The sequence below is a fragment of the Nyctereutes procyonoides genome, unplaced genomic scaffold (genome assembly GCF_905146905.1).
Source record: "Nyctereutes procyonoides isolate TBG_1078 unplaced genomic scaffold, NYPRO_anot_genome, whole genome shotgun sequence".
Taxonomy (NCBI): Eukaryota; Metazoa; Chordata; class Mammalia; order Carnivora; family Canidae; genus Nyctereutes; species Nyctereutes procyonoides.
In genome coordinates, this window is record NW_026575052.1 from 68,948,320 (window position 1) to 68,968,877 (window position 20,558).

General features: G+C 34.9%; 1 protein-coding gene across 1 annotated transcript in view; it reads right to left on the reverse strand.

Moving 5' to 3' along the window:
* The window catches only part of GPR158 (G protein-coupled receptor 158), a 403,385-nt gene that overhangs the window by 180,246 nt on the left and 202,581 nt on the right, over positions 1-20,558 (reverse strand). Inside the window, exons 4-5 of the mRNA XM_055332362.1 lie at positions 12,809-12,820; positions 3,985-4,196 (exon numbers count right to left, since the gene is read on the reverse strand). Of these exons, the coding sequence (XP_055188337.1) occupies positions 3,985-4,196; positions 12,809-12,820 (224 nt within the window). The remainder of the gene's footprint in view (positions 1-3,984; positions 4,197-12,808; positions 12,821-20,558) is intronic.

The window sequence follows — 20,558 nt, forward strand, 5'->3', positions numbered from 1 at the left end:
AAAAAAACCCTGAACCCATTGGCAGTCACACCCCATTCTTCCCTCCTTGTATCTCCTAACAACCACTAATCTACTTGTCTTTGCTGATTTCCCTATTCTGGACATTTCATATAAATGTAATCTTCATATAAATGATCTTTCATGGCTGTTTTCTTTCACTTGGCATGTTTTCAAGATTCATCCATGCTGTCGCATGCATCAGCATTTATTCCTTTTTATTAACAAAAAGATATTCCATTTAAGGGATATACCACATTTTACTTATCCATTCATCAACTGATGAACAGTTAGATGGTCTCCATATTTTGGCTATTATAACTATGCTGCTATGAACATTTGTGTGAACAATTTTTGCATAGACAAATATTTCCTTCTTTTTATTAATTTCAGGTGTACACTATAATGATTCAGCAGTTTTATACATTTCTCAATGCACGTGAAGGTAAATATACTCTTAATCTGCTTTATCTATTCTACCCACCCACCTCCCCTCTGGCAACCATGAGCTTATTCTCTGTATTTAAGAGTCTGTTTTCTGTTTGTCTTTTTTTCTCTCTTTGTTCATTTGTTCTGTTTCTTAAACTCAACATGAGTAAAATATGATACTTGTCTTTCTCTGACTTATTTTACTTAGCAATATATCCTGTAGATCCACCCACAATGGCAAGAGCTCATCCTTTTTTTATGGGTGATAATCCATTAGATACACACACATGCACAAACCCCGTATCTTCTTTATCGGTTCATCTATGGATGGACACCTGGGTTCTTTCCACATATTTTTTCAAATTAGTGTTTTTGTTTTTTGGGGAGTAAATACCCGGAGTAAACACCCAGTAGTGAAATGACTAGGTCTATGATAATTCTATTTTTAACTTTTTGAGGAACCTCCATACTGTTTTCCACCATGGCTATACACAGGTTTGTATTTTTTCTCCACGTCTTTTTAAAGATTTATTTATTTATTTATTCAGAGAGAGAGAGAGAGAGAGAGGCAGAGACACAGGCAGAGGGAGAAGCAGGCTCCATGCAGGGACTCGATCCCGGGTCTCCAGGACCACACCCTGGGCTGCAGGCGGCGTTAAACCGCTGCGCCACCAGGGCTGCCCTAGACTTATGCTTTCAATTCTCCTAAGTATACACTTAGAAGTGGAATTATTGGGTCATATCATAATTCTACGTTTAATTTTTTAAGGGATTGCTAAACTATTTTCCAAAGTGGCTGCACCATTTTACATTCCCAGTAGCAATGAATGAGCATTTCAATTTTTCCACATCCTCAACAACACCTGTAATTGTCTTTGTATTTTTGGCTATGCTAGTGTGTGCTGTGGGCATGTGCTTGATTTGAATTTTCCTAGTAACGAATGTTACTGAGCTTTTTTTCATATGCATATTGGCCATTTGTGTATCTTCCAGGAGAAACGTCTATTCAGCTACCTTGTCCATTTCTGAGTTGGGTTATCTTTTTATTCTTTATATTTTCTGGATTCTAGTATAATTTGCAAATAATTCCTACTATTATATAGGTTGTCTTTTTACCTTTTTGATCATGTCCTTTGAGGCACAAAAGTTTTGAAGTTTGATAAAGTCCCAATTTATTTATTTATTTTTCTTGTCAATTAGGCTTTTCATGCTGTATCTAAGAAACATTGCCTAACCCAAAATTTATGCCTATGTTTTCTTCTAAAAATATTTCTTAGTTTTGGGCCTTATATTTAGATATATAACCCATTTTAAATTAATTTCTGTATAGGATATGTTAAATCTCACTTTATAGAGGAAAAAACTTGGCAAAGTGTGGCTGAACAATATTCCCAAAGTATAATAGTGTTCAAGGGGCTGAGACAGGATTCAAGTCTAAACAAGCTAATTCTAGGGTCTGCACACTTACCCACAATATTATGCTACTTCTATATTGCAACTAAGGTCTTTCTCTTTTGTCAAAATAGATGTAAATTGATAGATTATAGGTTTTTGTTCCTTTAATTATTGGTGGGTAAGCAATGCAAAACTCGTAAGAAAGACCTCAATATTACTTCAAAAGGGATCATTAGTTTTCTGTTTTATGCAAAGAACTGCTGTAAGAATATGTAAAAACTTTAAAAAGCAGAGCCCATGTCTATATGCTATAAACATGCAATCTCTACAATGGAAATGGTTTACTGCTTTTACAATTAATCATTATTTTTGGTAACTGAAATCAGAAAAGTTTACCGAATGTTTCCTTTAATATACTAGATTCACATTCACTGACTTTATTAACCTGTATTATTTTCTAAAAATAATCCCCCCTATATTATATCACATTCTGTAAAAACTGATTCTTCAAAAGGTGATCATCTTAAAACCAGATAATGTCTAATTTATCTATTCCAACTAGTTTGTTTCTATAGAAATGTCAGTAAATGATATGTAAAGATACCAATTCTCATGCTAACCCTATAAAATAGCATTTCATATGAAGGTCCAGAGAAATTTGAAAAGTTAGTAACTTTGGAAAGGTAAATAACATTAACATAGATTAAGACATTGGTCTAGCAAGAGCTATTTCAGTTTTTTTATCATCCAATGTAATAGTCTACCCATCATATATCATAACTATATTTAGCACAGCAATCATTAATGTTTATCATCAATTAAAATTCATACAGAACTATCTGTTATCCCCTTTGTGAATGAATGACATTATATAGAGATTTCAGACCAATTTATTAAATAGACCTTTCAATTCTACCTGCTGTGCCAGTGACAGGTTATTAAAAAGACTAATTTTATCTTGGTAACAGAAGTTAGATATTTCTCAACTCTACTTTCCTACTACTTTATTATATATACAATTTAACACATATTTTGTTTCAAAGAAAGACATGTATTAGTTAAATGAAGAGCAATTTGCCTGTTTGCAGTTTCTTGCTGACTTAAAGCTTGATTTTAATTTGTGTTGTATGCTTCTGTTAATGAAATCTGTCTATTCAAAATAACTATTAAGGTCTATAACATAATGGATACATTCTCCTAGAATCTCAATAGAGGGTTTTTTGTTTTAACGTTAACTTCAGGCATCGTACTAGATGTCATTCAGAGAGTTGTTTTATTTTTTTGATTTCTAATGGGAACACTTTATGCTTCCAATGAGCTCTGTTACCAAAATCAATCTACAACTTTGCTAACATAAAGGGGCAATTTGAATTCTGAAAAGGTGGAAACTTAAGGCTTTGTGTTTTTCCCCCAATGGCACAAATATATTTCTGAAAGCAACAGAACCAAAAATTCTGACAACACTGGCTACATATAATTAATTGAATGACCAACTGAAGACAACTTCTCCAGAAAGCTTTGCCCTGAAAATTTTAGTATTTCATCCACTCCTGACTGAGAAGCATACAAATGTTTATATTACTCTTTGACTTCTCAGAACAGAACCAAAGGACAGGCTTTCCCAAAAGCCATATAAGCTCTGTGTAGGATCGCTATTATCCTGGGATACTAATGCAAGACCAAATATAAGTTTATGAATAAATTTATTCTTCAAAGTATAATGTGTTCAAAAATAGTCAAGTCCATTTGTCAACTTCAAATATGGCTAAGAGAAATAAAAATGAAATATAACCAATATAAAAAAGCTTTCTAGATATGAAAAAAAAAACTAACAATGCATTGGGTACCAGCAGAATAAGTTCTTCTAGAAGAAGCCAAAGAGATGTAAAAGAGAGTCCTTTAAGGCAATAAAGTACTCAAACTCCATGCTAAATGGGGGAAACATTTTATAGAAGAAAATGTTATAAGATTCCATATTTCTAATCCCTATTTCTCCTGGGAAGCTAAAGAATATAATGTTCATACTCAAGGCTGATTATATTATAGGAAGACTTCTGCTAAACAGAGAGGCAACTGGGACTTGGAAGAACTCTATTTGCTTGAAAAAAGAAGAGGTCACTTCATAATAAAAAGGAAGGTCATAACCAGGGTACCTGGGTTTACCTTTGCTTTGCGAAAGTGGTAGACCACCAGCATGCTAACGAAGTCGAGCAGCATACACAGGGCTTGGAAGGAGATGATAGCAAGTCGCAAATACTTATCCTCCTGGACAAAGCAGGGGCTGTCATCAGCACAGTAGGGGCAGCCCTCCCTGCAGGGTAGGCAGACATGGACTTCTTCTGACACATCTTTTGCACTTCCTGAAATTTCCAAATAAAACCAGTGTCATTGCACCTCTGAGATAGGTGAGATCAAGTACACAAAACACATCCTCACTTCTTCATTACTTATCCCTTTTATTAAAGACCTTTTATCAACCTTCTTGCTAGGGTAGAGAGCTACTTTGCTTTTAGACTCAAACAAAATTCCTTTTGTCCTTTTGATTAAAAAAATGTCATTCAGAGTAATAAAAAATAGCAAAAACGGAAATAAAACTCCTTAAAGATATAGTTTTCCAATTCTGTCACCTCATTATCTACCAATTACCAAATGATACTTTCTATGCCATAAATCATATTCCATAAATATGTGTTAAAGAATTAGCCAGAAGGAAGGTAAGAAAGTTATCTCTTTTCTGTACCAAGTAATACTCAACACTTTTGGAATGTCTTGACCTAGATGGCACAGAATCCAAAATGAGGCTTTGATTGCTCCTTAATTCAGCAGGGATCTCATCTACTAAGTTCATTAGGTCTAAATTGGATAAAATGGTACTTAGCCGACAGTTGTTCAGTGTGCAATTGCCTAATGATGGTGCATCCTTTGCCCAGAGTATAATCCATACTTACAGGCTATCATGTAATTTCCCACTTTGCCTACTCAGAGGACATTTCCTCACCATTAACTACCCGCTGCTATTGATCCTCCCTTTACTTTTAGATTCTTCTCTCTCAGCTATCAAACTTAACTTAAATCTGAAGCCCAATAGACAAATATTTTCTTTTATTGCTGAGTCGAGTCTAACACTGGCAAATATCCAATTAATAACATATACTTTAAAAAAACTATTTCCAACTCTGAACTCAATATGAAAGACATTAGTGAATGTATATCCAATTTTGTATATAATAAAACCACCCAGTTTAGTATATAACTCAAACCACCCTATTCAATATGTAACATAACCTTGATTGACTGACAAATCTGGGAAAGAGGTTAATAGCATTTTAATAATACAAAGTTTAACAGAAAGTTATTACTTTTAACTCTTGTTGAAGGTTCAAAATCTTTCTAAAATGTATTTCTCTGCTTTCTTTCCTTAATAAATACAATAGCAAAAACATAATGGAGTATTTCTTTGATGATTCAGGATACAATGTTGTTTAAGAGTAATTATTCTGTTATACAGTGAAAAGTATATGAATTTTAGTATCCAGCAGATATTGTTTCCATTCCTAGATAGCTCAGTGATATGAGGTAACTCATTTGATCACCTTGGGTCTTAGTTTACTTACATATGAAATTTAAATTGTAGATATTAACCAAGTTAACATGTATAAGTCAAAGGGCCTGGTTTTCTCTCCTCCAAATATTGAGGATGCAAAGAGAAAGGTGAAATCCATTGGTGCCTTAAAGAAAGGTATTACTGTTCAAAATCAATAAGTTGGGAGAAATAGGTGAGGTAAGGAGGAAGTGAGTGAGAATGATAAGCTTCATTTTAGAGAAGCTAACTTCGAAGTCCAACTCATTGTCCAGCAGTAATATACAATAAAAAATGGGCAATAATACAAGACTGGGGCATGGGAGAAGGATCAGAGAAAGAACCTACAGAAAGCTCGGGGAGTAGATAAGGCAATGATTAGGGAATGCAAAGAGTAAGAAGCTAGACAGGTAGAAATTTTTGCAATGTCATAAAAGAAAACAGATTTATTGGACATGCAGAAATGTGATCAAAGGTGATGACTGAGGAAAAGCTAGGAGGTATAATGATTGTTTTATCTTTCACTGACCTTTTAGATAGTAGTTTTCAAGGAGTGATAGAGATTGAAACTTGTTTGTCAGGGCTTAAGGAATAAATATGTGACAAAGTAGAGTATTATCTCAAAAAACATTCCATTGAATGAAAAAAGCAAGACAATCTCATGGTTAATAGGAATAATGATGAAGTAAAAAAAATATTTTGTGTTTTGTATTCTACTACAGGTAAGATATAAGCATAGCTGCAGTCAGCAAAAGGAAGTATTAGAAATTAAGGAAGGATATGGGAAGACTGATAAGTAAAGGATGGGAGAAGTAAGGATTGGAAATAATTAAAAGCTCAGTTGGAGAAATTAACTCTAAGAATAATTGATGCCTCTTCTCACACTGGAAAGAAGTAGAGCTAGATTAAAGATTTTTTTACATGGATGGAACTAGAGGATATTATGCTAAGTGAAATAAATCAATCAGATAAGGATAATTAACATGTGATTTCACTCATATGTGACATTTATATTTGTGAAGCAAAAGTATCTGTGGAAAGTCTTTTTTGTGTGAAATAGTCCTTTTTTAACCCAATCTTTGCTTTTTTGCTTCAGCTAAATAGGCAGATATTTTCTCATAAGAAGCTCTTTTAAGAAGCTCCTAGCTGCCTATGAGCCAGGCAGTACATACTATTTACTTTCAATTCAATTAAACTTAAAACTTCATTCATATCTAATGGTATAATTCTCCCAGATGGTATGAGCTAATTAGTACTCTGAATCACTCAAGCCTGAAAAATACAATTGACCCTGAACAACATGGGTTTGAACCACATGGTCCACTTATACATAGATTTTTTTCCAATAAATATATTGGGAAATTTTTGGAGAATTTTGACAATTTGAGAGAACTCAGATACACTATGTAGCCTAGAAATATTGAAAAAATAAAGAAAAAGTTGCATATGTCATAAAAGCAAAAATATATGTAGATATCAGTCTATTTTAACATTTATAATCATAAAACATATACAAATATATTATAAGAACTTAACATTTATCAAAGTGCGCACACTTACAGACTACATATGGCATCATTCCACAGCTGAGAGAAATGTAAGCAAATGTAAAGATACAGTATTAAATCATAACTGCATAAAGTTAAATGCAGTAATACTGTACTATTGTAATAATTTTGTAGTCACCTTCTGTTGCTATTGTGGGAGCTTGAGCATTACCAGTATCTGCCTAAAATCCTATCTGATACTAATCATCTCTGCCTGAGCATTTTGTCTCTCCAGTAAATTTTGTATTGCATAAAAAGCAATCTTTCAGGATTCTCATGTATTTTTTTATTGTGTTTACTGCAATACTGTAAACCTTGAACAACACCATGAGATCCACACAAAGTACTGCTTCTAGTGATGCTAGAAGTACTTCCAAGAGAGAAATCATGACATTACAAGATAATGGTGAACTGCTTCATAGGTACCATAGATTGAGATCTGCAGCTATAGGTGCCTGCCATTTTAAGATAAAAGAAACCAGTGTAAGGACTACTGTTTAGGGAAAAAAAAAAAAAAGGAAATTTGTGAAGATGTTACTATAACTATGCCAACAGGCACAAAAACCTTGCACTTTTTATGAAATACCTTTTTATCTCATATTGAAAATGCAGCTGTGGGTTCTGGATGCTATAAGAAAAGCATACTTCTGGACTCTATTACGATTTTGAAAAAAATGAAGTCACTATAAGAAAAACTTAAAGCAAAAGGAAGGTAAAGGGTCTAACGCTGGAGAATTTAATGCCAGCAAAGGATGGTTTGATAATTTTAGAAACAGGTTTGGCTTTAAAAAAATGTCAAGATAATAGGAGAAGCAGCGTTTGCCAATAAGAATCAGCAGATGAGTTCTCAGACACCTTTAAGAAAATCATTGAGGAGAAAGGATATCTCCCTTTTAATGCAGAAGAAAATGTGCTCTTCTGGGGGTGGAGGTATTGCCACAAAGAACATTTATTAATAAGGAAGAGAAGTGAGTCCAGGATTTAAGGCAGAAAAGGATAGGCTAATTCTGCTGTTTTGTGTGAATGCAGTCAAGTTTATGATCAGGACTTATCTATACAGCTGCTTGTAGGGAAGAGATAAACACCAGCTGACAGTCTTTTGGTTGTACAACAAGAAGATGTGGACCACAAGAACCCTTTTTCTAGATTGGTTCCACTGATGCTGTGTTTCTGAAGTCAAGAAGTACTTTTACAGTGAGGCACTGCCTCTTAAAGTTCTTTTGTTATTGGACAATGCCCCTGGCCACCCAGAACTCCATGAGTTCAACCCTGAAGGCATGAAGAGGATCTACCTGCCCCCAAACACAACTTCTCTAATTCAGCCTCTAGATCAGGATGTCATAATGACCTTTAAGGCTCATTATATGTTACTCTATGGAAGTGACTGTCAAGGCTATGAAAGCAGAATAGAGAGAACATCATAAAAGCCTAGAAGGATTACACCATTGAGGATGCCATCATTGTTACAGAAAAAGCCATAAAAGCCATTAAGGCCAAAACTAAATGCTTGCTGGAAAAACTATGGAAAAATATAAATGCTTGCTGGAAAAGGCCAAAACTAAATGCTTGCTGGAAAAATATGCATAACTTCATAGGATTTACAACAGAGCCATGGCAAAAAAAGGTCGGGGGTAAAAGGTGATATGGATCTTGGAGAAATTTAAGAGTTAATAGATACCATAGCAGAGGAATTAATAGAAGACCACTTGTTGGAGATGAGTGCTTCCAAACCAGTGCCAGACGATGAGGAAGAAGACGTAGAAGTAGTAGTATCAGAAAACAAATTTACATTAGACAATCTGGCGGAAGGGTTCTGATTATTCAAGACTGCTTTTAACTTCTTTTACAGCATGGGCCATTCCAAGATACTGGCAGTATAACTAAAGAAAAATTGGTATAAGGATTGGTACCATAAAGAAACATTTTCAGAGAAATGAAAACAAAAATATATTTCCATAAAGTTACAGCAAGTATGCCTGCTTCTCCTGCCTGCTCTTCTACCTCTAACACCCCTAAGACACAAGACCATTCCCTCTTCCTCCACCTCCTCCTTCATAGCCTATTCAACACAGCCTATTTGACATCCAGTGTGAAAAGACTTTTATGATGATCTACTTTCACTTAATGAATAATAAATAATAATCACTCCATACAGTTAATAAGCTTATTTGTTGTGCATATGAGTCTTCATGTGAAAATCTAACAGCTTTTAAGCAATAACTGTATGAGACATTTGTATAATCATCATCATCCTCACTTAAATATTCATTGTGTAGAACATCGTGTGCAAGACTTGTATGCTAATAGATAATCTATCCTTCCAAAGATATGTGTTAGTTTTCTCACTGTTTTAGAACTTTGCTTTCAAAGAATTATATTACCATATACTATGCCTCTCTCTTTCTCTCATAATTGGGGAGAAACTATGTATTGGCCAATCATCACAGGCTAAGTGTTTTTCTAAAAATGTAACAATGTTTCCAATACTATTTTAAGAATATGACTATAATACTGTATGCTTCTTTTTACTTAACAATTTATTTATTTATTTTAGAAAGAGAGCACAAGTGGGAGGAGCAAAGAGAGAGAGAGAGAAAGAATCTCCATCATACTCTGCCCTGAACATGGAGCCTGACACCAGGCTTGATCCCACATCCCTGAGATTACAACCAGAGTCAGATGTCTAACTGACTGCACCACTCAGGCACCTCTCTATGCCATAAGAATTTTATAATGGTTCATTCATTAGCATATTGAATAGACTAGCATGAAGCAACTATTGATTATACCAGGTTACTATAAAGCAATCTTATTGCTGCTTCTTTATCAATGCATGAATTAGAATACTTGTAAATAAGTACGAATTTCTTTTCCACATTCTTTACATTTTTTATGTCTACTGTTAGTGAAACATATAACATCTACAGTGTTTTGTAGCATAAAAGACAATATTGATGTAGGTAATGACAAGTGATTCATCTTGAAAACAGAGGATATAAACTTACGGCACTGATAATTATAACGATACTGTAAATTTATTTTCTCTTCCCTATGGTTTTCTTAATAACATTTTTTCTCCAGCTTGCTTTATTATAATAATAACTCACAGTATATAATACACATACAAAACATGTGATAATCAACTCTATACTACTGGTAGGACTTACATTCAACAGTAGGCTATTAGTAGTTAAGTTCTGGGGGAGTCGGGAGTCATATATGGATTTTTCACTGTGCAGGGGATTGGCACTCCAAACCCCCATGTTGTTCAAGGGTCAACTGCACAGCAGAATGCTAAGTACCTTGTATATATGAGCTTTTCAGTTTGTGTAAGATGACCATGGTAAGCAGTTGTAGTCACATTTTAACTATATTTGACAAGTCTTCCAGCTTTGTTAAATTTTCCATCATTTTTAACCAAACTTAATTTGAAAGTCTCTTTTGGGTTAGACCCAAATCTATGGTCCACTTCTTGTAAATGTTCGAAACTTAACCTTACCCCTGATTTCTTTCATGACCAATATTTTACTTTTGTCCAATTTCCTCATCACTAATTGTTATTCTATTGCATAGTATACATTTCTGTAAGGTATTCTAAATAAGTTTTGTAATGAGGTAGGAGATAGAAAGCACTGATAAAATAATACCTCAAGCTTTACAGAATTTGACAGAAACAAACTATTATTCAATTCAATCTATTTTCTGAGTGTCAAATTATGTGTCAGGAACTATTTTACTGGAATAAATCAGTGAACAAAACAAAGATCTCTGTGCCTGTGGAATTTATGCTCTACTGAATAAAACAGACAACCAACCAACATAGTAGGTAAATAACCTGGATAAGGAAGAGCAACCTTAGAGGGCTTTAAAGAAAGCCCTGAGGCAAAAAAATAATAATAAGGGAAGAAATTCTATGGGCATTTGAAGTAAGATACTGGCAGCATGTCCCATAACTATCATAACTACTACAATATGAAGTGGGTCAAGAATATGTAATACAGGGCATCAAACACCCCTCCCCAAAACTATGATAGCCTCTAGGTTCAAGTCAGCTGTTTCTGGTGCCACTCATATAGAGTAGAATTTGAACGGTGTCCTCTAGATATAAACAACATGTTTAGCCATAAGCTGGACATAAAGAGGTGAATAAGTTTGGGACCTGACAGGTTACACAAATAATTTTAATTATGCTATTAAATACTTCCCTACATACTCACAAAATAATTTACTTTGTAGAAGTAGTTTATCTTTGTGTTCTTTTCCTTTGCTTTGTACTATACTATGTCTCTATCAATTTGTTAAAGATTATAGAGAATATAATTAATTATATTAATTACTCCCACTTAAAATTATTTTATTTAAAGAGCAGAACCCTCTCCAGTTCACTTTTTGTTAAGTAGATTATAGCTGAATTGCAGTATAGTGAGACACTCTAATAAAATGTGTTGGTCAAACTACCCAAATCAGATTTTCAAGACCTGGAGGCCCAATAAACATAAATCATCACCAAAGGAACAACCTGACTTTTACATTAGCAAAAATAAAAAATAAAAAATAAAGGAAAAACAGATCTCTTCTCAGATTTTGTCAAATTCAACAACTCAGATCAGTAGATTATTGTCATAGGCTCAATAAGATATTTTGCAACATTCTAAACATTTGGTTAAGATCAGTTATTTCCTCTCTGTAAGATATATCCAAAGATTAAGGGAAAAGAATAAATTCTCTTCTGCAATTAAAAATGGAGTATGTTTGTTTTGGAAGCTGGGGAAGATGGCAAAGCAGGAGGATCCTGAACTCTCCTTATCCTACACTTACTGGATATTATCTACATCCAAGTCAATAAACTGGAGAGTGATTTGAAGACTGGCAGAACAAATTCACAAATAAATACAGAGAGAAGCTGCATCTGAAAGGTTAAGAAAGTCAGAAAGGCAGAGGGAGGCTGCCAGCAGGAGGAAAGGAGCTGCATGCATAGAGAGGGCAGAGAGACAGGCCCTTGTACCAAGGAGTTTGTGGGGAAGGTTAATCCCTGTAAACCAGCAGGACTTGCAGCCTAGAGCTTTAAAAGTCAGAGGACTCAGCAGTGGGCAAACAAGGAGGGTAAGTGATAGTTAGGTCTCTGCCCTGAAAGAGAAAACATCCTGAGCAGAAAGACAACACAGAAACAGTAGTTTACACAACAGGGTGGGGGAGAGGGGTGTTGGTGAATGGGAGACAATTTTGTCTAGAATGACTTCAGAGCACGTTGGGGACTTCTCCAAAAATGAGGGACCTGGCAGTTGTCATTTTCCTTCCCTGCTTCCCAGCATAAACACAGAGCCACCTGTAAGAAGTGGAGCTCAAGATACTTGCTATCTCTCCTGTTAGCAGTGCACTTGAGGATTCATATACTCCAAGCCTGCTAGCTTCAACCCTGGGCTCAGGGCAAATTTTGTTAGCATACACACTCCACCCAGCTGCTGGGTGCACAGCTGCCACCACATGACAAGCCTAGTCAAGCCTAGTCAATGCAATGCACACTAGTCACCCTGGCCCACATCCTTCAACAGGTGCATTGTTTTAGGGGATCTAACATAAGACTAGTGGCCCAGTGCAAATTCTGCTAACACTGCTGCCCCACTCCCAAGTTCCCTGGCAGTCATGTCCCACCACCAACCCCCCAGAGCTGGCCTGCCTGGGTCCCACTAACACCACAAAGAATAAGTACAGCCCATAACAGGAAGAGAGTCAGTGTACATAACTGCACTGAAAGAAAAAGTGACTCAGATACAATAGCAAGTTGTAAGCAACACACATAGGATTCTCTCCTGAAGTGCCAAGTTCTGGTGAACAGCAGACACCGCACTACAGGGCACTCCAGGACCTCTTCCTCATAAATTCACTACTTTCAAGAGCAGAAGACATAGCTGACCTTCTTAACATACAGAAACAGACACAAGAGACAGACAAAATAAGGATACAGAAAAATTTATTCCCAGTGAAAGAAAACAAGTTCATGGCCAGTGATCTAAGTGAAACAGATATAAGAAGTATATCTGATAGAGAAATTAAAGCAATGACTATAAGGATACTTACTGGACTTGAGAAAAGACTGGAATATATGAGTGAGACCCTTAAAAGAGATAAGGAATAACATAGCAGAGATAAAGAACTCAATAAGTGAAATGAGAAACACACTTGATGGAATGAATATCACAATGGAAGAAGCAGGGGAATGAATTAGTGACCTAGAAATAGAGTAATGGAAAGTAATCAAGCTGAAATAGAAAAAAAAGGGATTATATAAACGGAAAATATATTCCATTAAGCATAATAACATTTGTATGATAAGAGTCACAGAATAACAGAAAGAAAAGGAGGCAGAAAATTTATTTGAAGAAATAATTGCTGAAAACTTCTCTAATCTGGGGGAAGGAAACAGACATCCAGATTGAAGAGAATGGCCATAAAAATCAACAAAAGCAGACCCACACTAAGACACATTGCAATTAATTTGCAAAACATAATAAAGAAAAAAAATGTAAAAGCAGTAAGACAAAAAAGGTGGGTAATTTATAAGAGAAAACCCATAAGGCTAGCTGGGAATTTCTCAACAGAAAGTTGGCAAGCCAGAAGAGAGTGGCATGATCTATTCAAAGTACTCAGTGAGAAAAATCTGCAGCCAAGAATATTCTATCCAGCAAGGATATCATTCAGAATAGAAAGAGAGATAAAGAGTTTCGCAAACAAAAACTAAAGGAGTTAATGACCACTAAATCAGCCATGCAAGAAATATTAAAGGGGACTCTGAGTGGAAAGGAAAAACCAAAAGTGACATAATGAAGGTAGGAAACACAAAGCAGTAAAAATGAATATTTCTTTAAAGAAACCAGTCAAAGTACCCACCAAAAAAAGGATACAAAAATATAATAACACCTAAAATGTGGAAAGGAGAGAAGATAAGAATGGGCTCAAACTTAAAAGGCCATCAACTTAACATAGACTGCTATATGTAGAATATACATATAAAACTAATGGCAACCCTTTTTCAAAACCACTAATAAACATGCAAAGAATAAAGAGAAAGAAATAGATTTAAAACAAAGACTATAACAAGAGACAAAGGAGGACACTATATAATAATAAAGGGAACAATCTATTAAGAAGATATAACAATTATAATTATTTATGCATCTAACATAAGAGCACCCAAATATAAAAAAAAACAGTTAACAAACCTAAAGAAACTAACCAATAACATTACAATGACAGTGGGGGAGTTTAACATCCCACTTACATCAATGGACAGATTACCTTAACAGAAGATCAACAAGGAAACCATGGCTTTGAATGGCACACTGAACCAGATGGATTTAACAGATATATTCAGAACATTTCATTCTAATAAAGCAGAATACCACATTCTTTTCAAGTGCACATGTAACATTCTCCAGGATAGATCACATTATTAGCTCACAAAACAATCCTCAACAGTGATGCCTGGGTGGCTCAGCAGTTGAGTGCCTGCCTTCAGCTCAGGGCATGATCCTGGGGTCTTGGAATCAAGTCCCACATTGGGGTCCCTGCATGGAGCCTGCTTCTCTCTCTGCCTATGTCTCTGCCTCTCTCTGTGTCTCTCAGGAATAAATAAATAAAATCTTTAAAGAAAATCCTCAACAAATTCAAGAAAATAGGAGTGATACCACACATCTTTTCTGGACATAATGCTATGAAACTAGAAATCAACCACAAGAAAAATTTGGAAAGACCACAAAAACCTGGAGATTAAATAACATGCTACTAAGCAATGAATGAGTCAACTAGAAAATAAAAGAAGAAATTTAAAAGTACATGGAAAAAAATGAAAGTGAAAACACAAGTTCCAAAACATATGGGATGCAACAAACGTAGTTTTAAGAGGGTTGTTTACAGCAATACAGACCTGCCTCAAAAAGCCAGAAAAATCTCAAATAAGCAACCTCATATTAAAGTAACTAAAAAAAGAATCACAAACAAAAGCTAAAATCAGAAGTATGAAAGAAAGAATAAAAACTAGAGAAGAAATAAAAACTAAAAAACCTAAAGTAAACTAAAAAAAGAATCACAAACAAAAGCTAAAATCAGAAGTATGAAAGAAAGAATAAAAACTAGAGAAGAAATAAAAACTAAAAAACCATTAGAACCAATTAATGAAGCCAGGAGCTGGTTCCTTGAAAAGACCAATAAAACTGATAAACCTCTAGCCAGACTTGCCAAGATAAAAAGAGAAAGGACTCAAAGAAATAAAATCACAAATGAGAAAGGAGAAATAATCAACACAGTATAAATACAATTATGAGATAATATCATGAAAAATTATGTCAAAAAGTTAAGCAACCTAAAAGAAATGGATAAAGTCCTAGAAACATATAAACACCAAACTTGAAACAGGAAGAAATAGAAAATTTGAACAGACCAGTAACCAGTAAAGAAATTGAATGAATTAAAAAAAAAAAAAACTCTCAACAAACAAAAGTCCAGGACCAGATGGCCTCCCAGGCAAATTCTACCAAATATTTAAAGAAGCATTAATACCTATTCTTCTCAAAATATTCCAAGAACAGAAAAGAAAGAAAACTTCCAAATTCATTCTATGAAACCAGCATTATCCTGATACCAAAATCAGACACTACTAATAAAGAAAACTACAGGCTGATATCTCTGATGAGCACAGATACAAAAGTCCTCATTAATATTAGCAAACCAAATTCAAAAATACATTAAAAATTTCATTTACCATGATCATGTGGGATTTATTCCTGGGTTGTAAGAGTTGTTCAATATTCACAGATCAATCAATGTGATATATTACATCAAGAAGAGAAAGGAGAAGAACCATACAATCATTTCAGTAGATGTAGAAAAAGCATCTGACAAACAACATCCATTCATAATAAAAATCCTCAACAAAGTAGGTATAGAAGGAACATACCTCAAATTAATAAAGGCCTCAAATGAAAAACCCACAGCTAACATCATCCTTAATGCAGAAAAACTAAGAGCTTTTCCCCTAAGATAAGGAACAAGAGAGGGATGGCCACTTTCACCACTTTTATTCAACATAGTACAGGAAGTTCTAGCCACAGTAATCACACACCAAAAAGATATAAAAAGCATCCAGGGCATCTGGGTGGCTCAGTTGGTTAAGGGTCCAACTCTTGGTTTAGGCTCAGGTCATGATCTCACAGCCATGGGATCAAGCCCCACATCAGGCTCTACACTCAGCATGGAGTCTACTTGAGATTCTCATTCCCTTCCCCTGTGCTCCTCTCCCAACCTCTGTCAAATAAATAAATAAATAAAATTCTTTTAAAAAAAGAAAAGTCATCCAAATCAGCAAGGAAGAAATAAAATTTTCACTATTTGCAGATGACATGATGCTCTACATAGAAAACCCAAAGACTCCACCAAAAAACTGCTAAAACTGATGCACAAATTCAGCAAAGCCACAGGATACAAAATTGATGTACAGAAATCTGCTGCATTCCTATACACCAATAAAGAAGTAGGAGAAAGAAATTAAGAAAAAAATCCCATTTACAATTGCACCAAAAATACCTAGGAATAAACCTAACTAAAGAGATGAAAGACTTGTACTCTGCAAACTATAAAACACTGATGAAAGGACACAAAGAAATGGAAAGACATTCCATGCTCATGAATTGGAAGAACAAATATTTTTTTAAATGTCCATGCTACCCAAAGCAATTTATACAGTTGATCTAATTCCCATTTTTCACAGAGATAGAATAAACAACCCTAAAATTTGTATGGAACCATAAAAGACCCTGAACAGCCAGAGCAATCTTGAAAAAGAAAACCAAAGCTGGAGGCATCACAATTCCAAACTTCACGTTATATTACAAAGTTGTAGTAATCAAAACCATATAGTATTGGCACAAAAATAGACTCAGAGATCAATGAAACAGAATATAAAACTCAGAAATAAATCCTCAACTACATGGTCAATCTTTGACAAAGTAGAAAAATAATGCCCAATAGGAATAGTCTCTTCTACAATGGTGCTAGGGAAAAAAAAACTGGACAGTCACATGCAAAAGAATGAAACTGGAACATTTTCTTACACCATACACAAAAATAAATTCAAAATGGATGAAAGACTGCAATGTGAAACAGGAAACCATAAAAATCCTAGACGAGAACACAATAGTAACCTCTTTGACATCGGCCACAGCAACTTCTTTCTAGATATGCCTCCTGTGGTAAAGGAAACAAAAGCAAAAAAAGCTTTTGCACAGTGTAAAAAAAAATCGACAAAACTAAAAGGCAACCTATAGAAAGGGAGAAGATATTTGCAAATGACATATCCAATAAATATATGAAGAACTTAAAAAACTCAACACCCAAAAAACAAATAATCCAATTTAAAAATGGGCAGAAGAGATAATCAGACATTTTTCCAAAGAAGACATACAGATGGTCAACAGACATATGAAAAGATGCTCAACATCAGTAATCATCAGGGAATAGCAAATCAAAATTATAATGAGATTCACCTCACACCTGTGAGAATGGTTAACATCAAAAACACAAGAAACCACAAGTGTCGTGGAGGATGTGGAAAAAAAGGAACACTCCTGCATTGTTGGTGGGAATGTAAACTGGCAATAGCTACTCTGGGAAACAGTATGGAGGTTCATCAAAAAGTTAAAAATAGGGGCACCTGGGTGGCCCAGTTGATTAAACATCGGACTCTTGATTTGGGTTCAGGTCGTGACCTCAGTCTTGTAAGATTGAGTCCCATGTTGGGCTCTGCACTGGGCATGGAGTCTGCTTTTCCTCTCTCTATCACTTCCCCTCCCCCTCTTAAAAAAAAGGTTAAAAACAGAACTACCATATTGCAATCCAGCAATTGCACTACCAGGTATTTACCCAAAGAATATAAAAACATGAATTCAAAGGGATACGTGCACCAGCATTATTTACAATAGCTAAATTATGGAAACAGCCCAAGTGTCCATGGACTGATGAATGGATAAGGAAGATGTGAGATAATATGTATCACTCAGCCATGAAAAAGGATAAAATCTTGTTATTTGCATTGACACGGATGGATCTAGAGAGTATAAGGCTAAGCGAAATAAGTCAGAGACAAATGCCGTCTGACTTCACTTATATGTGGAATTGAAGCAAAACAAAGGAAACAAAGGAAAAACAGAGAGAGAGACAGACAGACAGACATAGACAAACCAAGAAACACTCTTAATTACAGAGAACAAACTGATGTTTACTGGAGGGGAGATGGGTGGGTGATGGGTTAAATAGGGGATTAAGTAGGGCACTTGCTGTGATAAGCACCAGGTGATGTATGGAAGTGTTGAATCACTATAGTGTATACCTGAAAGTAATATAATGCTGCATATTAACTAACCAGAATTAAAGAACTTAAAAAAGGGAATACATTCTTTTTGAAATTTATTGTGTATATTAAATTTATATAATTAACAATAATTAGCTTTTCTTCCTTCCTTCTTTCTCTAACCAGACAAGGTTATTCCTAAATGAGACTTAGATATCATTTCTGCATAATGGTAGAAATACATTTCTTTTATTACTCCAATTTTGTTGCTCATCTATATTTCCTAATTATGGTCCCCTCTACATTGATGTATTGTTGTTATTCACATAAATCAAGGTTCTTTCACAGTGCTCACAATGTCCCCCATTCTGATTTACTGAAGAGACGGAGTTATTTGTCTACATTCAAACTATTAAAACAGAAAATGCAGGTAGCATTGAGGAACACAATAATCTCAGTCCTGTTGAATAGTGGATTCCTGCTGTCCAAAGCTGAACTTAAACATAGCTACCCTCTCTTATTATTCTCTTCACCAACTATTATCCAGATGTACACCAACACAGAGGACTTTACATGCCTAATGCCTTCTCTCTGTTCACTTCTCTTCCTGGTGCTCCAAGTCCTTATGACTATCTTTATCTGCCTGCATTCTTCCACTCTGCCTATAGCTAACATTCCACAGATGTATGTGCTGTACCCAAATAAGATGTGAACTCTCTAAGAATAAGACAATGGCTTTTATATTTTCCAACACAGATTAATATTACAAAAGATCCAGTATACTGGGTCACAAAAATACAATCATGAGTGGAGGACATACAACAGAAAAAGCTTGTATACTGCATTATCTTCCTGAGGTAAGGCTGAAATAACAATGGACATGTATTATGTCTACTAAAATAGTAGCAGCCAAATGTAAGTTTGGAAATTGACAAGTCCAAACCATTCTATAGTTCTTCATACAGGTAATATGTAATTATGTTGGTTAGACAAATGCTTCAACATTTGTGGGTAAAAGCAATGTGCTAGAAAATAAACTATGATCACATTTTATTCTTTGTGCTCTAAAGTATCACAAGATCAACTCACAAATGTTGAGTAGCGAAGTGCTCTCATGAGAAACTTCCTCTTTATTAATTGCCTGAACTTTATTTCAGTATGAAAAATCATAAGGTTCCATAGGGGACACAAAGTGGTAAAATGGAGAGAAAGAAAAACCACAAGTCAGAGACCTGATTTCTAAAGCGCAGAAAACTAAAATTACGGATAGAGCTTTCTACATTCAGTATTTTCAGGTAGGACTCAAAGCATCATTAAATAATCTTCTAGTTCCAAAAACATTTTATCAATTTGTACCGAAGTTCTTTATCTAGGACAAGGGAATATATGCAGCTAGTAGAAAATATAATACTACTAAATAATAATAATGGGCTTTTTGTTAATCTACTAAAAGGTACCTTAATTTATTAAGTTCCTAGAGGGCAGGGGCCATGATTTATATATCTTTTTATGTATGCAGCACTGAATACAGTATTTTATACATATTAAATACTCAGCAAATAATTGTTGATGATGAAAGTGCTCTTCCAAAAGAATAAATGTAATATAACTGTACAATTGAAAATATTCAACCTAACTAATCTTCAGGCTCTCAAATCATTTGTGCTTAAGAATTCATTCAAAATGCTATTTTTCAAGATGCTAGACACAAATTATAAAAATATGTTAGGAATAGGAGTTACTACAGTTGTCTTTGGCACCTATGGGAAAGCATGTTTAGAAAACATCTTGAAGGGTGTACCTGGGTGGCTCAGTTGGTTAAGGGTCTGCCTTCGGCTCAGGTCATGAACCCAGGGTCTTGGGATCAAGCCCCACATCGGGCTCCCTACTCAGGGGAGCCTGCTTCTCCTTCTCCCTCTGCCTGCTGTTCCTCCTTGCTTGTCTCTCTCTCTCTATCTTATAAATACAATCTTTAAAGAAAACAGAAATCATCTTGGAGGATAATTTGATTTGTGAGTCTCCATTCTGAGCAAGTTGAAAACATCTTCTGTGAATAGAATTCCAATCTGCTTTGCTAAAGTTTAAAAATGAAGATAATACTTGGAACTTTCAGATTAAAAACAAAAACAACAACAACAACAAAAAAACGCTCCCTGAAGACAAATTACAAATATGAAGAGCTATGAGTTTTGGCAATCGATAGCAGCTTTCAGCTCATTATATGGATGATCAAGTATGCTGCCTTGAGCAGAAATATAAAAAAGGACAT